At 52.0% G+C, this 18,463-nt stretch overlaps 1 protein-coding gene and 1 pseudogene across 3 annotated transcripts in view; one reads left to right on the top strand and one right to left on the bottom strand.

The window, feature by feature from the left end:
- Positions 1-6,788, top strand: part of SLC44A2 (solute carrier family 44 member 2) — a 29,061-nt gene extending 22,273 nt beyond the window's left edge. For 2 of the 3 annotated variants that reach the window (XM_038567303.1, XM_038567302.1), the window contains exons 11-22: positions 256-387; positions 486-585; positions 668-760; positions 935-1,019; positions 1,632-1,894; positions 1,980-2,074; positions 2,756-2,859; positions 2,963-3,036; positions 3,125-3,195; positions 3,323-3,411; positions 4,527-4,611; positions 5,062-6,788. In XM_038567303.1, coding sequence (XP_038423231.1) covers positions 256-387; positions 486-585; positions 668-760; positions 935-1,019; positions 1,632-1,894; positions 1,980-2,074; positions 2,756-2,859; positions 2,963-3,036; positions 3,125-3,195; positions 3,323-3,411; positions 4,527-4,611; positions 5,062-5,186 — 1,316 coding nt within the window. In that variant the 3' untranslated portion in view covers positions 5,187-6,788. The remainder of the gene's footprint in view (positions 1-255; positions 388-485; positions 586-667; positions 761-934; positions 1,020-1,631; positions 1,895-1,979; positions 2,075-2,755; positions 2,860-2,962; positions 3,037-3,124; positions 3,196-3,322; positions 3,412-4,526; positions 4,612-5,061) is intronic. The other variant, XM_038567304.1, reaches the window with a different exon arrangement.
- Positions 6,789-8,323: 1,535 nt separating this feature from the next.
- LOC119864843 lies at positions 8,324-8,450 on the bottom strand (annotated as a pseudogene).
- Positions 8,451-18,463: the final 10,013 nt, after the last annotated feature.

The raw sequence follows: 18,463 nt of genomic DNA, 5'->3' as shown, positions 1-18,463 counted from the left end.
CCATGCACCGGGAGCCCGACGTGGGATTCGATCCTGGGTCTCCAGGATCGCGCCCTAGGCCAAAGGCAGGCGCCAAACCGCTGCGCCACCCAGGGATCCCCATAAATAAATAATCTTGATAAAGGGTTGGAGTCAGGAGCAAGCAATGTCAGCCCCTCTCAGCTTTCGTTCTTGCTTCTGCTCACTGGGGGTGCTCCTACCTGCTTTGCAATGTTGGGGGAGCATTTGGTGGACTGAGGTCGGTCCCCCGTGCAGGAATATTTCACTGCTACATGGAGTACATGCGACTGCGAGGCGAGGCCGGCTCTGACATCTCCCTGGTGGACCTTGGCTTCCAGACCGACCTTCGCGTGTACCTGCATTTGCGGCAGACGTGGATGGCCTTCAGTGAGTCCCAGCCCCCCCGCACGTCTTACCCCTGGTGAGGCCTGGGAGGGAGTGGGGACAGGCGGCTGGCAGACTCGGCCCCCCTCTGCCTCCCGCAGTGATCATTCTGAGCATCCTTGAGGTCATTATCATCTTGCTGCTCATCTTTCTGCGGAAGAGAATTCTCATCGCCATCGCGCTCATCAAAGAAGCCAGCAGGTGGGCGCCAGGGTGCCGGGGGCTGGGCTGGGGTGGTCCCAGGGCCTCCCGGGCTCTGATGCCTGTGTCTACTCTTCCCCAGGGCTGTGGGATACGTGATGTGCTCCCTGCTATACCCACTGGTCACCTTTCTCCTGCTGTGCCTTTGCATCGCCTACTGGGCCAGCACTGCTGTGTATCCACCCTCAGACCCGGATGCCTGACCCCGGGGGTGGCTAAGGGCCAAACTTGCCTGGAAGTCACCTGCGACTTGGGGGGCAGGGCCAGAACCCAGTGGGGGAATGGATCCTTTCTCACGAGCTAGTGGGGCCCGTAATCCCAAAACTCAGGTTCCTTAACGAACCTCCAGCTTCCTGTCCACTTCCAACGAAGCGGTCTATAAGATCTTTGATGACGGCACCTGCCAATTTGCTGGGAAAACCTGCAACCCTGAGGTGGGGGTCGGCTATTTCGCCAGCAGCCCACAGACTATTTGAAACCTCTTGTCCCCACTTGGGGACCATTCAACAAACATTTGGTGCCTACTGTATACCCTGTGCTGGATTTCGGGAACATCGAGGGGAAGAGACCCAACTTGGTGGCCCCCACCCCACCCTGAATGCTGAACAAACTACCCATCTTTCTCCCCGTGACTCCATTCCCTGCTCCATATCCCTCCCTTAACCCAAAGATGGCCACTTCTTGCTTCTGGAACCCCTTCCTTGCCTTTCATAAGCCCCTATCTTGAATTTTGTGGTCCTCCTACTGATCTCTGCCATTCTTGTCCTGTCCTCGTGGCCGCTGTATTGACACATGACCCCACCCTGATCCCCAGGATAGCTTATCCTGTCTCTCTGACACCCATGGAGTCAATGTTCCCGTCTTGCTTCTAAAACCCCTTTTATAACCCCCAGTACTGAACCCTCGCCCCCCCATCCCTTGACTTAACTCTGATTCCCGTGACTCCTGTCCCACCCCATGGTCTATCTGACCCAGACCTGATGCCCGGAACCCACTCGGAAACCCGGGCCCCTCTGGTGTGACATGGCTCTGCATCCCTCCCGCAGACCTTCGCCTCCTCCAACGAATCCCGCCTGTGCCCTGGTGCCCACTGCCAGTTTGCCTTCTACGGTGGTGAGTCGGGCTACCATCGGGCCCTGCTGGGCCTGCAGATCTTCAATGCCTTCATGTTCTTCTGGCTGGCCAACTTCGTGCTGGCCCTGGGCCAGGTCACACTAGCTGGGGCCTTCGCCTCCTACTACTGGGCCCTGCACAAGCCAGATGACCTGCCTGCTTTCCCACTCTTCTCTGCCTTTGGCCGGGCACTCAGGTGGGTCTCCCTGTGGCTTGGGGGTGGGGACAAGATGGAGTGGAGGAGCCTTGGTCCAGCCACTGACCATCCCTTTGGCCCGCAGGTACCACACAGGCTCCTTAGCCTTTGGTGCCCTCATTCTGGCCATTGTGCAGATCATCCGAGTGATGCTTGAGTACCTGGATCAGCGCCTGAAAGGTAAGGCCCACCAGTGGCTGGCATTGGCTGCTGGGGGGCAGGGCTGAGGGGCACGTGGAGATTCGTTTATAGGGGTGGGGTTAAGGCAATGGGACTGTGATTTGGTTTCTGCTTGGGGAGCATGGTGTGGGGGGAGCAGTTTGAACGGTGAGTTCCCGGAGCTGCTAGGATGACTGAGGGAGCCCATTGGGTGGAGTTCTTACCTCTAGGGGGGCAGGACTAAGAGGCCCGGGCCACCATTGGTTCCTGAAGAGGCTAAGATTTGTTTGTGGGAAAGGCAGGGCTAAGACTTTATATTTAATTTGCAGTGGTGAAGCTGGGATTGGTTATTCTTTGGGGAGGGGCCAAGGACTCCGCAAGGATTGGCTTCTGAGTGGGAGGCGGGGCCAGGGCAGGAGTGTGTGGGTTGTGATTGGCTCCTGCCTAGAGGTTGGGTTGAAAGGCTTCATCACTAGGCCCTTCAAGGGGCTCTGGACTGAGAGTCCTGGAGCCAGTTGGTTCCTACTTGGGTGAGGGGCAGGACCCCGAGGGTTTTGGATTCTGGATCGAGTTCCCTCTCCTTGTCCCTTGGAGTAAGTGGGCTCCAGGAGTCCAGGACTGTGCATGTAATAAGGAGGTGGGGGATGGGGGTCCCCCAGCAAGGGTCTCCCTTCACCTCTGCATCCCTCTGTTTCCTCTTAGCTGCAGAGAACAAGTTCGCCAAGTTCCTCATGACATGTCTCAAATGCTGTTTCTGGTGCCTGGAGAAATTCATCAGATTCCTCAACAGGAATGCCTACATCATGGTGAGCAGGCCTGGGACGCAGAAGCAGCCCACCAGCTCCTGCTGGGTATGAGGAACCCTCACTCCCAGCCAGGGGGCCTGATCCCCCCCCTTCATCCCTCCAGATTGCCATCTACGGCACCAACTTCTGCACCTCGGCCAGGAATGCCTTCTTCCTGCTGATGAGAAACATCATCAGGTCAGGGACAGCACCATCCTCCAGCTGCCTCCCTTCTCCCCCAGTCCCTGTGCTCGTATTCATGCGTGCTCCTCACTGTCCCCTGCAGAGTGGCCGTCCTCGACAAAGTTACTGACTTCCTTTTCCTGTTGGGCAAACTTCTGATTGTGGGGAGCGTGGGTGAGTACCACCGGCCTGCCTGCCTGGCTGTGGGAGCCTGTCGGGGTGACCTGTGAAGTGCTGTTGGGCCCCGACGTCTTCCTTGAGCCAGAACCCTCACCCATCTTGGTTTCCTCCCTCTCTTCAGGGATCCTGGCTTTCTTCTTTTTCACTCACCGGATCAGGATTGTGCAGGACACAGCACCACCCCTCAATTATTACTGGGTCCCTATACTGGTATGGACCTTTGGGGGTGGGTGGGGGTCCAGGGAGAAGGAGGTGGCTGGGGTCTCCTGGTCTCTTTTGACTAGACAGATATGGATGGAGGCCAGAGGTGGGGGGTGGATTATTTATTCAGTCCGCAGACATGTAGTAAGCACCTACAGTATACCAGGCCCAGGGGGGAGAAAGGGCTTCCTTCCAGAGGACCTAACGTTTCCGAGGCAAATGGACCTTAGTGACTAACGATGTGGGTGGATGCATGATTACAAACAGATACGTGCCACCAAGGAGGGTTCCAGGGAACTGTGAGAGCCTGTGGTGGAGGATTTGGGCAGGTCTGGAAGGCCAGGTGCCTTCACTGTGGAAGTGATATCAGATCTAAGATCTGAAGGAGAAACAGGGAACCTCCAGCCGGAGGAATCAACAAATACAAAGGCCCAGAAGTGGGCCTATGCCAGGAATGAATAGTGAGGAGACTGGTGTGGGGGGAAAGGGGTGGGGATGAGGGCAGGGACGTGATGGGGCCACCAGGGGGTAAGGTCATCACCCTGAGAGCAGTGCAGGCCTTAGAGCCCAGTGACCTAGATTTTTATCTGAGTTCTCTATTTGCTGCCCAAAGATGAGTCAGGTTGAGCAAGTTTTTTAATCTCTCCATGGTCCACTCGCTTCAATCCATACATGTTTATCAGATACCTGCCAAGGACCTGTGAGTCTCCAAATTGCTGGGGGGATAGCAGTAAGTGGGACAGATACTGTCTAGTGGGGATGAGGGCATTATCCCCGTAATGCCCTAAACATGCATAAAATTGTTGCCAGATCTCAGAGGTCAGGTGTGCAGTGCTAGGAGAGCATAAAATGGGGCCTAGATGTCAGAAGCAGCTTCTTGAAGAAAGTGGTACCTGAGGACTTGATGTTTGAGCTGAAAGCAGAAGGATAAGGAGACCAAAACTAGACTAAGTCAGGACAAAGGCCCTGGGGTTGAAGAGAACAAGGAGTGAATGGCAGGGCTTAGGATGTTATTCCAGGGAGGGCTGGTCAGCAGGGAAACAGCTGCCGGGAGCCTGGGAGGGCTTGGTGAGCGGGAGGTGCTCTAGGAGCTGGGGTGGAAACAGCGTGGCTCCTCTTGCTAGACGGTGATCATCGGCTCCTACCTGATTGCCCATGGCTTCTTCAGTGTCTACGGCATGTGTGTGGACACGTTGTTCCTCTGCTTCTGTGAGTGACCCCTCAGCCCAGCCCTTGCCAGGCCCTGACTGCCTTCTCCCCTCTGGGCATAACATCTGATGGGGCTTTGTACTGGACGGCCGGGCGCCCCCCCGCTTCCCCGGGGACCCGGCTGTGGCGCGGCAGAGGGCCCTGGCATGCATTCTCAGCCTCCTCCCTACGCTCGGAGCTGCTCCGACCCGTTGCCCCCTGGTCCAGGCTGCAGCTACAACGCTGCGCCCCTGGGCCCTCGGCTTCGGAGTCTCTGGCTTTGTTGGGGGGGGTTTTGTGGCTGCTACTAACTCTGGTCTCTCCATCTGTCTGTTTTTTTTGTTTTTTGTTTTTTTCTTTTCTCTTCCTCTACTCCATGCCTGCTGGCTTCCCTGTTCTTCCCCGCCTCCCTCTTTCCCTCCCTTCCTGACCACCCCATTTCCCCCCTGCCGGTTCCTGGGGGGAGCCCAGGTGAGGACCTGGAAAGGAATGACGGCTCTCAGGAGCGACCCTACTTCATGTCGCCCGAGCTGAGAGACATCCTGTTGAAGGGGAGTGCGGAGGAGGAGGGGAAGCGGGCAGAAGTCGAGGAGTAGAGAGCAAGGGAGGGAGGCGTGGGGGCCAGGCAGGCCTCCTCGTTTCCTCCCTGTAGACCGGGGGTGCATGCGGGGCGACCCTGCCTGGGAGCGCGGGGAGCGTGTGTGTCCCGTTCCCGAGCCCACCACAGCCTGCCCCTCTGTGGTCCCAGTGTGTCTTGCTTCCTAACCCTCTGAGGCTTCTCTATGGCCCTGGTCCTTGTGCCCTGTCCCCAGAGGCCCCTGCCCATGGGCTCCCCTCATGCCACCGTCTCTGGGGCCTCTCTCCGCAGTGGAGGACCTGGAGAGGAATGATGGCTCAGCCGAGAGGCCTTACTTCATGTCTCCCAACCTTAAGAGGCTCTTGAACAAGACCAACAAGAAGCTGGCGGAGTCCTAAAGGCCCCGCTCCCCGCCCCCCCACCTTTCCAGAAGTCTCACACTGGGTGCTCGGCAGCTGGGTCAGAAGCCCTGGCCCCTGGGCTCACCTGAAGTCCTATCACTGCCGCCTCCCCCCTCCCCTCCACCGCCAACCATCCAGTTACTGCTGGATTCCAGGGACCTGGAGGATTTGGGGCATCTCCTTCCTGTGCCAAGGGGCAGTTGGATTTTCACGGCAGCGCCCCAGAACTGCACAGGTCACTTCAGTCCTCACTGGCCTGGACAGTGGGGAGAAGTCTGGTGAGGCCTCTTGACGTCTGGCATGCAGCGGGGCCTGGGCCGCCTCATGCTTCCTGTTCCCCTCTGACAACGGGGCGGCCTTTGTGTCTGCAAGAGGGGTGGCTCTAGCAAGCTCCAGCTTCTAAGGGCCCCCCCACGTTCGTTCGCTCGCTGGTGTCTGCCCAGGCCAGGACTGAGCCCCTCCTCTGCGGCTGAACAGCTGGCACACAGGCTGCCACATGCATTTCTTTATTATTATTTTTTAACCTGGACATGCATTAAAGGGTCTATTAGCTTTTTCTGTCTGTCTCAACGGCTGAGATGGGGCCAGCTGTGGAGTGCCTTCTGTCCCCGCCTCCCCACCGAGCGTGGCTGGGGTGGGGGGAGTGGCGGCGTGGCCAGGTGGGGGTGTCTCCTGGCATGGGAGGCCACAGCAGGGGGATCCTGGAAGGAGAGGGAGAGTCTGTCGGGGGAGGGCAGCAGGGAGCGGAAGGTGTGGAGCCGGCCCAGAGCAGGAGGGAGGAGCCCGCTAAGAGCTGCTTAATGGAAACCTGCTGGTGAATGTCCCCCCATCTGCCAGTGATCGACACAGCTCTTTGTAAGAGAGAAGGCAGCTGAATCCGCCCAAGGGACGGTGTTAGGAGAAGGGGTGGGGGCAGATGCTGTGGGCAACCCCCCTCCCTACCCCCCGCCCTATCACTTCACCTTGAGGATCCTTTTGCCAAATTTGTTGAATGCTGGGGACCTCCAGGTCCCACCCCCACCCCACCCTGACCCCCGGCCATATCCCCGTATCATGCCTTTGCTCATCAGCACCTTGGCAGCCTCCCAGAGAGGGAGAAACCCAGCCTGGGGTCCCCGTCTCCTGTGCCTGCCCGCCAGCCCTCAGGCCCCCCGGCCTGTTTGCACACTCTCGCGTGTTAACTGCATTCCAACCACTAATAAAGTGCCTATTGTACAGAGCCCGGGCCTGGAGTGTTTGTGGAGGGAGTAGGAGGCTGGTAGGGGGAACCCCCGCTTCGCTGGCCCTGGGATTGAGCCTCTGAGCTGGGCCGAGTCCCCCGAGGGAACGAGGGAGGGCAGGAAGGCCTCTGTCTGCCGGCCCCATCTCTGCCTGAACTGCACGGTGCGGGCAGCTCAGATTTCTCCTGAACAAAATGCCTCTTATGAGGCTCTGCTCCCCGGACTCCAGAAGGCGACGAGGGCCTGTCCACCTCCTCAGTCACACGGCCTGGACACATGCCCCCAGGTCCTGGCACCTGAGGCACCCACAGTCTAGTCCAGCCTCTTGGGACCTGCAGAGCTGCGAATTGCTAAGCCCCTGCCCGGCCGCCTCCAGGCTCGCTGCTGCCCCCTGCTGCCAGCTATCTGTCACTGTCACTGCTGGGCCCAATGCCACGCCTTCACTGCCTGCCTTTGTATCTCCGCCCTTGGAATTTTTTAATAGCCACCATTTCTTTCTTTCTTTTCTCTTTCTCTCTTTCTTTCTCTCTCTCTCTTTTTTTTTTTTATAAATTTTTATTTATTTATGATAGTCACACAGAGAGAGAGAGGCAGAGACACAGGCAGAGGGAGAAGCAGGCTCCATGCACCGGGAGCCCGACGTGGGATTCGATCCTGGGTCTTCAGGATCGTGCCCTGGGCCAAAGGCAGGCGCCAAACCGCTGTGCCACCCAGGGATCCCATCTTTCTTTCTCTTTCTTTCTTTCTTTCTTTCTTTCTTTCTTTCTTTCTTTCTTTCTTTCTTTCTTTCTTCTTTCTTTCTCTTTCTTTCTTTCTTTCTTTCTTTCTTTCTTTCTTCTCATTCTTCCCTTTTTCTTTTTTCCTTTTTCTTTCTTTCCTCTTTTCTTCTTTCTTTCTTTCCTCTTTTCTTCTTTCTTTCTTTCCTTTTTTTTCTTCAGGAAGTAGGATTTATGAATAGGGTTGAGGTGGTGTAAGGTTCTCATGAGTGCAGAGCCCTCCGTTTGTCCAAGGGGCAAGGATTAGGGATGTATTTGACCCCAGGGCCATCTGGGATGAGCTGCTCATCAGCCACCATGTCATCAAATTCATCCACGATGGGGAAGCCTGGGTGGCTCAGTGGTTGATGGTCTGCCCTTGGCTCAGGGCGTGGTCCTGGGGTCCTGGGTTGGAGTCTCACATCCAGCTTCCAGCATGGCGCTTGCTTCTTCCTCTGCTTGTGTCTCTGCCTTTCTCTGTCTCTCTTGAATAAATAAAATCTTTTTTAAAAATTAAAAAAAAATTCGTCCGGATTAAACTTAATGAAGCTCCACTTCTTGGAGATGTGGATCTTCTGGCAGCCAGGGAACTTGAACTTGGCCCTGCATAGGGCCTCAATCACATGCTCCTTATTCTGCAGCTTGGTAAGAGGCACATAATGACTTGGCCAATGTGGACCCTGGCTACTGTGCCCTGGGGCTTCCCAAAGACACCTCGCATACCTGTCTGTGGCATAGATTGGAGATAGCATGATGTCAGACCTCAAAGCCCATCATAAAGGCTGTCTCCGAGGTCCCTTAGGGCAACCCATACAATCAACAGGCTGCATACACTACCAAGGACACTACTATTTGCAGTCATGGCACACTGGGCCCTTGAGAGCACAGTCGGCTTAATTGACTGCAGAATAGCCACCATTTCTTCAGTCCTTCCTAGCTGCATACCATAAGCCACTTCGGAATTATTTGAGGCCAGAGATTGGGCCACATTTCTAAGCGTTGCCCAGTGGGAAAGGGACTTAGAAGGCATTTGCACCCAGGTCTCCTCCATCCCAAGCTCTTACCTGTTATCCTGTACCATCACTCTCTGGGGTCCCTTGTTTGCCTCAATTGTCTGAGTCTTTTTCCTTATCCCCAGTGTCTGCTAGCCCTGCCTCCAAAAAACCTTACCACCCCTCCCCGTTCAGTCCCCCTTGTCACTCACCTGAACCAACGTGGTCTCCTGCCCAGGTGCCTGGCCCCTGCCATCACCTCCCCTTCTCCATAGTTCCCCACACAGGTGCAAAAGGTGCTTGTGAACACTCTAGTGAGTTCACACCCTTTCTCTGCTCAAGAACCCTCCATGGCTTCCACTTTGTTCAGCATCACAGACGGTCTTCATTGCAGCCCATGAGGCCCTGTCCCATCTGCCCCATCAGCAATCCTTCGCTGACTGATCCAGCCTCCATGGCCCCAGGGCTTGTGCCCGAAAGGATCCCCACCTTGCTTTTTGTGTGGCTAGCTCCTCATCCATTGGCTTTCAGCTCAGGGATCACCTCCTCCAGGAAGCCTCTAGTGATCAATGAAGGTTGGCCTCCCTTGGTGACCACACATCACTCTATTTTTTTATTTTTATTTTTTTCACTCTATTTTTTTCATGGCATTTGTCACAATCTGCATCTATTTATGTTTAAAATTTTTATTTATATTAGAGATAGTGCACAAGCAAGGGGAGTGGCAGAGGGAGAGGGGAGAAGCAGTTTTCTCCCTGAGCAGGGAGCCCAATGTGGGGCTCCATTCCAGGACCCTGAGATCATGACCTGAGCCTAAAGGCATACACTTAGCCAACTGAGCCACCCAGAGCCCCTGCAATTATTTGTATTTTCATTTATTGTTTAGCCTCCCCAGCCAGAATATCAGCTTAAAGGGGATAGAAATCTTGTCTGTTTTAACCACCTTATCCCACAGCAGGGCAGTGCACGGTACACAGTAGGTACTCAGTATACAGGCAGAGAACAGCTGAATGACTGCAAAAGCTTAGCCCAGTGCCCAGCCTGGGGGAAGTGCACAGTGTGAACCACTGTTATATTAGGATATGCCAGTGTTTAGGTTTCCAGTCTTTTATGAATGGTTAAAATTCTCTGGCTGCTGTGTGCAGAGACTATTATACAAAAGTAGAAGCAGGAAGGCCAATGAGGTCACTGCAGGGGTGCCTGGCTGGCTGAATCAGTAGAGCATGTGACTCTTGGCCTCAGGGTTATGAGTTCCAGCCTCACATTGGGCATGGAGCCTACTTAAAACAAATTTCTTTTTTAAAGATTTATTCATGAGAGACATAGAGAGGCAGAGAGAGAAGCAGGCTCACTGTGGGGAGCCCGATGCAGGACTCAATCCCAGGACCCTGGGATTATGATCCAAGCCAAAGGCAGATTCTCAACCACTGAGCCCCCCAGGTGTCCCCAAAAAAAAGATTTAAAAAAAAAAGTTATTGTTGGGCAGTCCCAGTGGCTCAGCGGTTTAGCACTGCCTTCAGCCCAGGGCCTGATCCTGGAGACCCGGAATCAAGTTCCATGTCAGGTTCCCTGCATGGAGCCTGCTCCTCCCTCTGCCTGTATCTCTGTGCTCCCCACCACCCCCCCGCCCCGTGTGTCTCTTATGAATAAATAAAATCTTAAAAAAAAAAAGTTATTGCACTCATCTGAGCACCTGCTGCTGGAGACTAGACTCAGGTGATCTTGGTGAAGATGAAAAGCATGCAGAGTTGGGGTGTAATTTGAAGATGGAGTTCACTTGATTGATTGCATGTGAGAGAGAGAGAGAGAGAGAGAGAGAGAGAGAGAGAGAGAGAGAGAAGTCAAAGAAGCAGGAGGAAGCAGGGCTAGGAGGGGGTAAGCTCAGGTGGGGTCCTGCAGTAGGCACCCATTGCCTGACCTGGCAGGGAACTTGGGAGGTTAAGTGACATCTCAGAGTTGTCCTGAACTGGTAGGTCCAGACTAAAGGTGGCCCAGGAACTGACAATCCCAGGCACATCTGGTTCTCCTGAGCGGGTGGGCAAGTGTCCAGTGTGATCCAGTCTGATCCTCTTGAGTATGTTGGCAATGTGATCCAGAGCCCACGGTAGTAGTTGTCTGAAGAATTGGTGTGCATGCAGTTGTGCAAAAGCCCACACAGCCCTGGCAAGGGTGCAGAGAGACGCTAGAGCTGAAGGGGTCTGGGCAGGTAGGTTTATTTTGGATGTGCTTTATACATAATCTCCAAGGGAAGTGGTCACATAGGCGGTTGGATGTGTGTGTTAGTACTTTATGGGAGAATTCTTGGCTGGAGGCATTTAATCGAGACTGTTTTTGATCGTCTTTTAAAATATATATAAAGACTTTATTATGGGATCCCTGGGTGGCGCAGCGGTTTGGCGCCTGCTTTTGACCCAGGGCGCGATCCTGGAGACCCAGGATCGAATCCCATGTCGGGCTCCCGGTGCATGGAGCCTGCTTCTCCCTCTGCCTGTGTCTCCGCCACTCTCTCTCTCTCTCTCTGTGACTATCAAAAATAAATTTAAAAAAATAAAAAAAAGACTTTATTATTAGAGATTGAGAGAGCAATCTGGGGCGGGAGGGTAGAGGGAAAGGGAAAAACAGACTCCATCACTGAGCAGGGAACTGGACACCTGGCTCTATCCCAGGACCCCGGCATCATGACCTGAGCTGAAGGCCGTTAATCGACTGAGCTACTCAGGTGCCTGAGTGTTTTGACGGTCTTTGAAATCATGGGGCTGGCTGAGATCACCTGGGGAGTAAGTGAAGAGAGAGGTGAGGTCTGAGCTCTGGGGAGAAGGGAAAAAGGTGAACTCAGGGGAGAGCCAGAGAGTCGTGGCTTCTGGAGCTAAGTGGAAAGCAGGAAGTGTGGGCACAAGCGCTCCTGGCTTTAGTGTGGGAAGAAATGAATGCAGTGACTATTTTCTAGTGCAGTAAGGAGGACATCAGCGCAGGGCAGAGCGTGCAGGCACGCTGGAAGACGTAACAAGGTGTGAAAAATTGGGAGAGTGCTGCATGAATGAGCAATGTTAGGATTGTGGGGTTTGGGATGCCTGGGTGGCTCAGTCGGTTGAACGTCTGCCTTTGGCTCACATCATGATCTGAGAGTCAGTCCTGGGATCGAGTCCCGCATCAGGCTCTCTGCCCAGCAGGGAGTGTGCTGCTCCCTCTCCCTCCTACCTCAAATATTTTTAAAAAAGGATTGTGGGTTTTTTCTCCTCCAAACTCACTGAGGTGTGAAGTGCCAGCAGTGGATTTAGTTTAGGATTGACAAAGGGGAGCAGGGGCTTGAGGGCATATGCAAGGGGAGATGTAGGAATGCTAGCTTTCTGCTGCCTCAAACAAGCCCACAGCTTTTGAAGAACTCAGGGTGAAAGCCAAGGTCTCCATTGCCCTGCAGGACCATCCCACCCTTTCTTGGATGGTCCTCCCTCCCTCCTCCCAGCTGGCCTCCTTCCAGCCCCTCAGGCCTCTTTGCTGCTCCTTCCACAAGCACTGTCAACCTCAGGGACTTTGTACTGGCTGTTCCCTCTGCCTGGAAGGCTCATCTCCCAGCAACCAGCTTGGCCTCAGTCCCTTGGCTCCCCCGGAACTTCCCTGTGCACTGCTCGACTTAGAATTGCACCTGCCCCAGCCCCACATCACCACCTCGCTTTATTTTTGTTCATTGCACTCGCCACTACTTTGCTTGTTATTTATCACCTGCCTCCCCAGCTAGGTTGGCTCCATGCAGGCAGGGCCACGGGATGGTTTGTTCACTGTATCCCCAGCAGCAGCTCCTGGCCGCATAGCTTCAAGGCCAGCTCCTCCCACCCTCCAGATGGTATCACCACCAGGCTATACCCAAGCTCTTTTCTGCTTGGTTGGCGGGCATTCATTTCTGTGGTTTGCAACTCTGTGGGGGTACAGATTCAGAATACTTGATGTGGGCAGGCCAATGGGAGGGAGACCGCTGCCCTATCCGCAAGGAGACATGCAGGCACAAGTGTGCTGGCTAGTTACAGGCTGGAAGAAAACAAAGTGGCTCAGGCAACTAACAGACCGAAAAGATAGTCTTCCAGTTCTGTCAAGTTCTGTAACAGTTAAAAATGTAGACTTAAATGATCACAGTATACCTTCATTGAAAAAAATGGTGGCTTAAAAGAAAAAAAAAAAGTGGCTTAAGGGAAATGGGGAGTTCCTATTTGGCTCCTGTCCATGGGGTCGGACTGATTTGGGCACAATGGGGGCGAGGTGTGGTGGGTGACCTATTCATGCACTTACTTGCTGAGGGCTCCAAGCCATGGTGAAATAGAACCATGTTCCCTACTCTCTAACAAGGGAGACAAATAATAACTATGTTACAGGTGATGATAGACACTTTGAAGAAAAATAAAGCAGCTGGAGCAGAGAGCTAGAAGTGAGAGAGGGAGCTCTGAATACCTGAGGGAAGAGAGCATTTCAGGCAGAGGATATGGCCAGTGCAAAGACGGAGGTGACAGGATGCTTGAATGAATGAAGGTGTGAAAAGACACATCAAAGTGTATATCCCACACTCTCACCCACCCAGCCCAGCGGCCTGAAGACCTTTTCTTTCTCAGATGACTGGAGGTAAGTCCCAAAGCTGCCTATTCTTTGGCCATCTTTTATTTTACTTATTCATATATATACATATAATTTTATTTATTTATTTATTTATTTATTCATTCATTCATTCATTCATTCATTCTTGAGAGACAGACAGGCAGAGACAGGCAGAGGGAAAAGCAGGCTCCTCGAAGGAAGCCCGATAAGGGACTCGATCCCCAAACTGGGATCATGCCCTGAGCCAAAGACAGACGCTCAACCCCTGGGCCACCCAGGTGTTCCTCTTTGGCCATCTCTGTCCCAGTTATTGGACCAGGAAAGAAGAGAGGGTTCTGATCGGCCAGATCCAAGGCAGAGGCTTGGCTGTTGGAAATACCGTGGGGAAGTGGTGGCTACCCAAGGGAAGCCTTGGTTCTAACAACAAAGAGGGAAGGGAGACCCAGCAGGCCAAAGCCACAGGTAGCTAGCCACTCTGAGAGATGAGAGCAAGAACCAGGACACCAGGAATTTCAGGCCAAGAGGGCCCTGGCAGGTGAAGATGATGAACTCCAGGTGATTGGGGTCCTATATACACTTGGCCCGTATGTCAACATCCCTGTGTGGCCATGCCAATTTTTCTCCCCATGTTTTCTTTTCTTTTTTTTTTTTTTTTTTAAGATTTATTTATTACGAGAGAGAGAGAGAGAGAGGGGCAGAGACACAGGAGGAGGGAGAAGCAGGAAGCAGGCTCCATGCTGGGAGCCCGACGTGGAACTCGATCCCGGGACTCCAGGATCGCACCCTGGACCAAAGGCAGGCGCCAAACCGCCGAGCCACCCAGGGATCCCCTCCCCCCCATTCTTTTCTTTTTCTTTTCTTTTCTTTTCTTTCTTTCTTTCTCTTTCTTTCTTTCTTTTCTTTCATTCATTCATTCATTTATTTATTTTTCTCCCCATGCTTTAATGTCCTAGGGCTCAAACTGATGTGGTCATGACTTGGCTTCACTTTGACTACATCTTGTTATTTTATTTATTTATTTATTTATTTATTTATTTTAATCTTGTTCTTTTTTTTTATTTTATTTATGATAGAGAGAGAGAAGCAGAGACACAGGCAGAGGGAGAAGCAGGCTCCATCCCAGGAGCCCGACGTGGGATTCGATCCCGGGTCTCCAGGATCGCGCCCTGGGCCAAAGGCAGGCGCTAAACCGCTGCGCCACCCAGGGATCCCCTAATCTTGTTTTTTTTTTTTTTTAATCTTGTTCTTTTATTTTTTTTTATAATTTTTTTTAAAATTTTTATTTATTTATGATAGTCACAGAGGGAGAGAGAGAGAGAGGCAGAGACACAGGCAGAGGGAGAAGCAGGCTCCATGCACCGGGAGCCTGATGTGGGATTCGATCCTGGGTCTCCAGGATCGCGCCCTAGGCCGAAGGCAGGCGCCAAACCGCTGCGCCACCTAGGGATCCCTAATCTTGTTCTTTTAATTTAAAATATTGTTGGTGCGCCTGGGTGGCTCAGTTGGCCGAGCATCCAACTCTTGGTTTTAGCTCAGATCATGATCTCACAGTAGTGAGACGGAGCCCTGCATTCAACTCCTGCATGGCAGAAGCCTACTTGGGATTCTCTCTTCCTCCACTCCTCCCCCTGCCCACACGTGCATGCACTTGCACCCTCAAATATATTTATAAAATTAAATTTAGAGAGACCACACGAGCATGAGTGGAGTGGGGGGCAGAGGGAGAGAGAGAGAAGCAGGCTCTCCATTGAGCAAAGAGCCTGATGTGGGGCTCAATCCCAGGACCTCGAGATCAAGACCTGAGCTGAAGGAAGATACTTAACAGACTGATCCACTCAGGTGCCCCATAAATAAAATCTTTTAAAAAACATATCGCTGTAGGGATGCCTGGGTGGCTCAGCGGTTGAGTGGCTGCCTTTGGCTCAGGGCATGATCCCACAGTTCTGGGATTGAGCCCTGCATCGGGCTCCCTGCACGGAGCCTGCTTCTCCCTCTGCCTCTCTGTGTATCTCGTGAATAAATAAAATCTTAAAAATAAAAAAAAACAACATCACTGTAAAATACACATAAAAATGACCACCCAAATCATTTTTTAAGTATACAGCTCAGTGGCATTTACATTATTCACACTTTTGTACACACATTACCACCTCCATTTTTCAGAACTATTTCTTCTTCCCAAACAAAAACTGTCCCCATTAAACACAAACAACTCCTCTGGAAGGCACCCACCATTCTACTTCCTGCCTCCACACATCTCTTCTAGAGACTTTGTACGAGTGGTTATATACAGTAGTTAGCCTTCTGTGTCTGGCTTACTTAACATCCTCTAGGTTCATCCATGTTATAGCATATGTCAGAATGTCTTTCTCTTTTTAAGTTGAATAATATTTAAGATTCCGTTGTCTGCATATGTCACAATTTGTTTATGCATTCATCCATCGGCAGGCACTTGGGTTACTTCCACCTTTTGGCTATTGTGAATCATGCTGCTATAATAAACCGGAATGTGCAAATATGTTGAGTCCCTTTCATTTCTGGTGGGCATATACTCAGGAGTGGAACTGCTGGATATGTTCAGTTTATTTTTATTTTTTTTAATTTTAATATCTTTTTTTTTTTTTTTTATGATAGTCACAGAGAGAGAGAGAGGCAGAGACACAGGCAGAGGGAGAAGCAGGCTCCATGCACTGGGAGCCTGATGTGGGATTTGATCCCGGGTCTCCAGGATCGCGCCCTGGGCCAAAGGCAGGCGCCAAACCGCTGCGCCACCCAGGGATCCCTATTTTTTTTTTAATTTTATTATTATTTTTTTTTATTTATGATAGTCACACAGAGAGAGAGAGAGAGAGAGAGGCAGAGACACAGGCAGAGGGAGAAGCAGGGTCCGTGCACCGGGAGCCCGAGTGGGATTTGATCCCGGGTCTCCAGGATCGCGCCCTGGGCCAAAGGCAGGCGCCAAACCGCTGCGCCACCCAGGGATCCCTGTTCAGTTTAAATTTGGGAGAAAACACCATGTTTTCTTGCTCCATCTTTTATTTTTTAAAATATTTTATTTTTATTTTTCATGAGAGACACACAGAGAGAGGCAGAGACCCAGGCAGAGGGAGGAGCAGGCTCCATGCACGGAACCTGATGCAGGACTTGATCCCAGGTCTCCAGGATCACGCCCTGGGCCGAAGGTGGCGCTAAACTTCTGAGCCACCCTGACTGCCCTCTTGTTCCATCTTTTAGATGAACTTTCTTCCTTGTTGGTTTCATTCTGTCAAGTATACTCCCTGCTCCTCCTCCACCACCACCACACTTGCTATTTTCTGGCTTTAGTATTAGAAAAACAAGGGCTTCTCTTGCCCCAAAGTCCCCCCTGGCCTGAGGCTCACTGGCTCGATTTTGGTCACTTGCTTCTAAGCCAATCACTTTGGCCAACCCATGGGCCTAGTTTTGGAGTATGACAGCAGGGCCTTGTCAACTGAACTACAGATTTGGAGATCCCTGGGTGGCTCAGTGGTTTAGTGCCTGCCTTCAGCCCAGGGCGTGTGATCTTGGGAGTTCCAGGATCAAGTCCTGCATTGGGCTCCCTGCATGGGGCCTGCTTCTCCCTCTGCCTGTCTCTCATGAATAAATAAAATCTTAAACAAAACAAAACAAAACAAAACCAAAAACTACAAATTGAGCAAGAAAAAGGGGAAGATCCCCAAAGCACTGTGGTCAACCCATGTCCCCTCCACTGAAAGTGGAGGAAAGCAACATGTATGCATCAAAAAGGACTCAAAAGGGAAAGATCCTCAGTGTGATTGGGGGTGGGGGGGCTCAAGTGGGAGAAATCTCTGAAGAGGAGGAAGGCAAGGAATGGAGAGCATGTTCATGAGAACACTAAAGTCTCTGATGAAGACAAAACTTGTCTAGGCAGAGGAAACACAGCCAGATGACAGGGCATGTCAGTCTGGGCAGGGAAGTCAGAGAATGGTTGTTAATACGTAGTGGTGGAAAGGCAAGGGCAGTAATCAAAAGCTGTGGATGAGGGATCCCTGGGTGGCGCAGTGGTTTAGCGCCTGCTTTTGGCCCAGGGCGTGATCCTGGAGACCCGGGATCGAATCCCACGTCGGGCTCCCGGTGTATGGAGCCTGCTTCTCCCTCTGCCTATGTCTCTGCCTCTCTCTCTCTCTGTGACTATCATAAAGAAATAAAAATTAAAAAAAATTTTCTTGAAAAAAAAAAAAAGCTGTGGATGAAGGGACAAGAGAGGTAGGTGGCATCTTGGGGCTTCAATCTTGCAAGGTGACCAAGGACAGAACACAGACAAGGAGCAGGATGGATGCAGCTTGTCAGAAGACTGGGCTCAAAACCTCTTATCCTGCCACTCCTGGTGGGTGGGGTTGGGGTAGCTAGAACAGAACATACTTAAAAAAAAAAAAAAAAAGACTAATTATTAGAGAGAGAACAAGTGCATGTATATGCATGAATGGGGGGAGGAGCAGATAAAATTTTCAAGCGGACTCCCTGTGGAGCATGGAGCCCTGACTCTGGCCTTGATCTAAGTGAAACCACGAGTGGGATACCTGACTGTACCATCCAGGCGCCCCCAGAATGTACTTAAGGGAGTCTGGTTTCCTTGACGCTTCAAGCTGCTCTTACTACAAAATCCAGGTTGGATGAGCCACCAGTCCAACAGGTCACAATCAGAACCACATCAGCTTATCAGCTTCCCTGGCACTCATTCCATGCAAGCCTTGAGACTGAAAAACTCTCTAAATCTTTCCTGGACTCCTCTGTGAACATTTTAGTTTGATTTTAAAGTGTTTGCTTTAAAAAAAAAAATGTTTGCTTATAACCATGATCCTTTTTACCCCTGTGTTTGCGGCCACCGTTTTACCCCTGTGTTTACCCCAAACAAGTTCTTCAAAAATCTAATCTTCGGCCACTCCCAAGAACCGGCTAGACTTGGGAGTCAGAAAACTAGAAACCTTCCTTGTTCTGCCACTTGGTAGCGCTGTTAGCTTAGTCAAATTGCACTTCGCTGAGCCTGTTCCTTGAGTGTCCATAATTGGTCTCTACCTTGTTTTTTTTTTTTTTTTTTTTTTAAAGATTTTATTTATTCATGAGAGAGAGAGAGAGAGAGAGAGACGCAGAAACAGGCATAGAGAAAAGCAGGCTCCATGCAGGGAGCCCAATGTGAGACTCCATCCCAAGTCTCCAGGATCACGCCCTGGGCCAAAGGCAGGCGCTCAACCGCTGAGCCACCCAGGCGGCCCTGGTCTCTACCTTGTTTTTTTTTTTTTCCTCTACCTCATTAAAGTCAGTTATCACTCTCCTTGTCAGGGGGACCTGGAACAATCCAAACTTTCAC

Source organism: Canis lupus, chromosome 20 (assembly GCF_011100685.1).
Source record: "Canis lupus familiaris isolate Mischka breed German Shepherd chromosome 20, alternate assembly UU_Cfam_GSD_1.0, whole genome shotgun sequence".
NCBI classification, from domain to species: Eukaryota; Metazoa; Chordata; class Mammalia; order Carnivora; family Canidae; genus Canis; species Canis lupus.
Note: the sequence above shows the minus strand (reverse complement) of the source record. Positions and strands in the feature narration are given on the sequence as shown.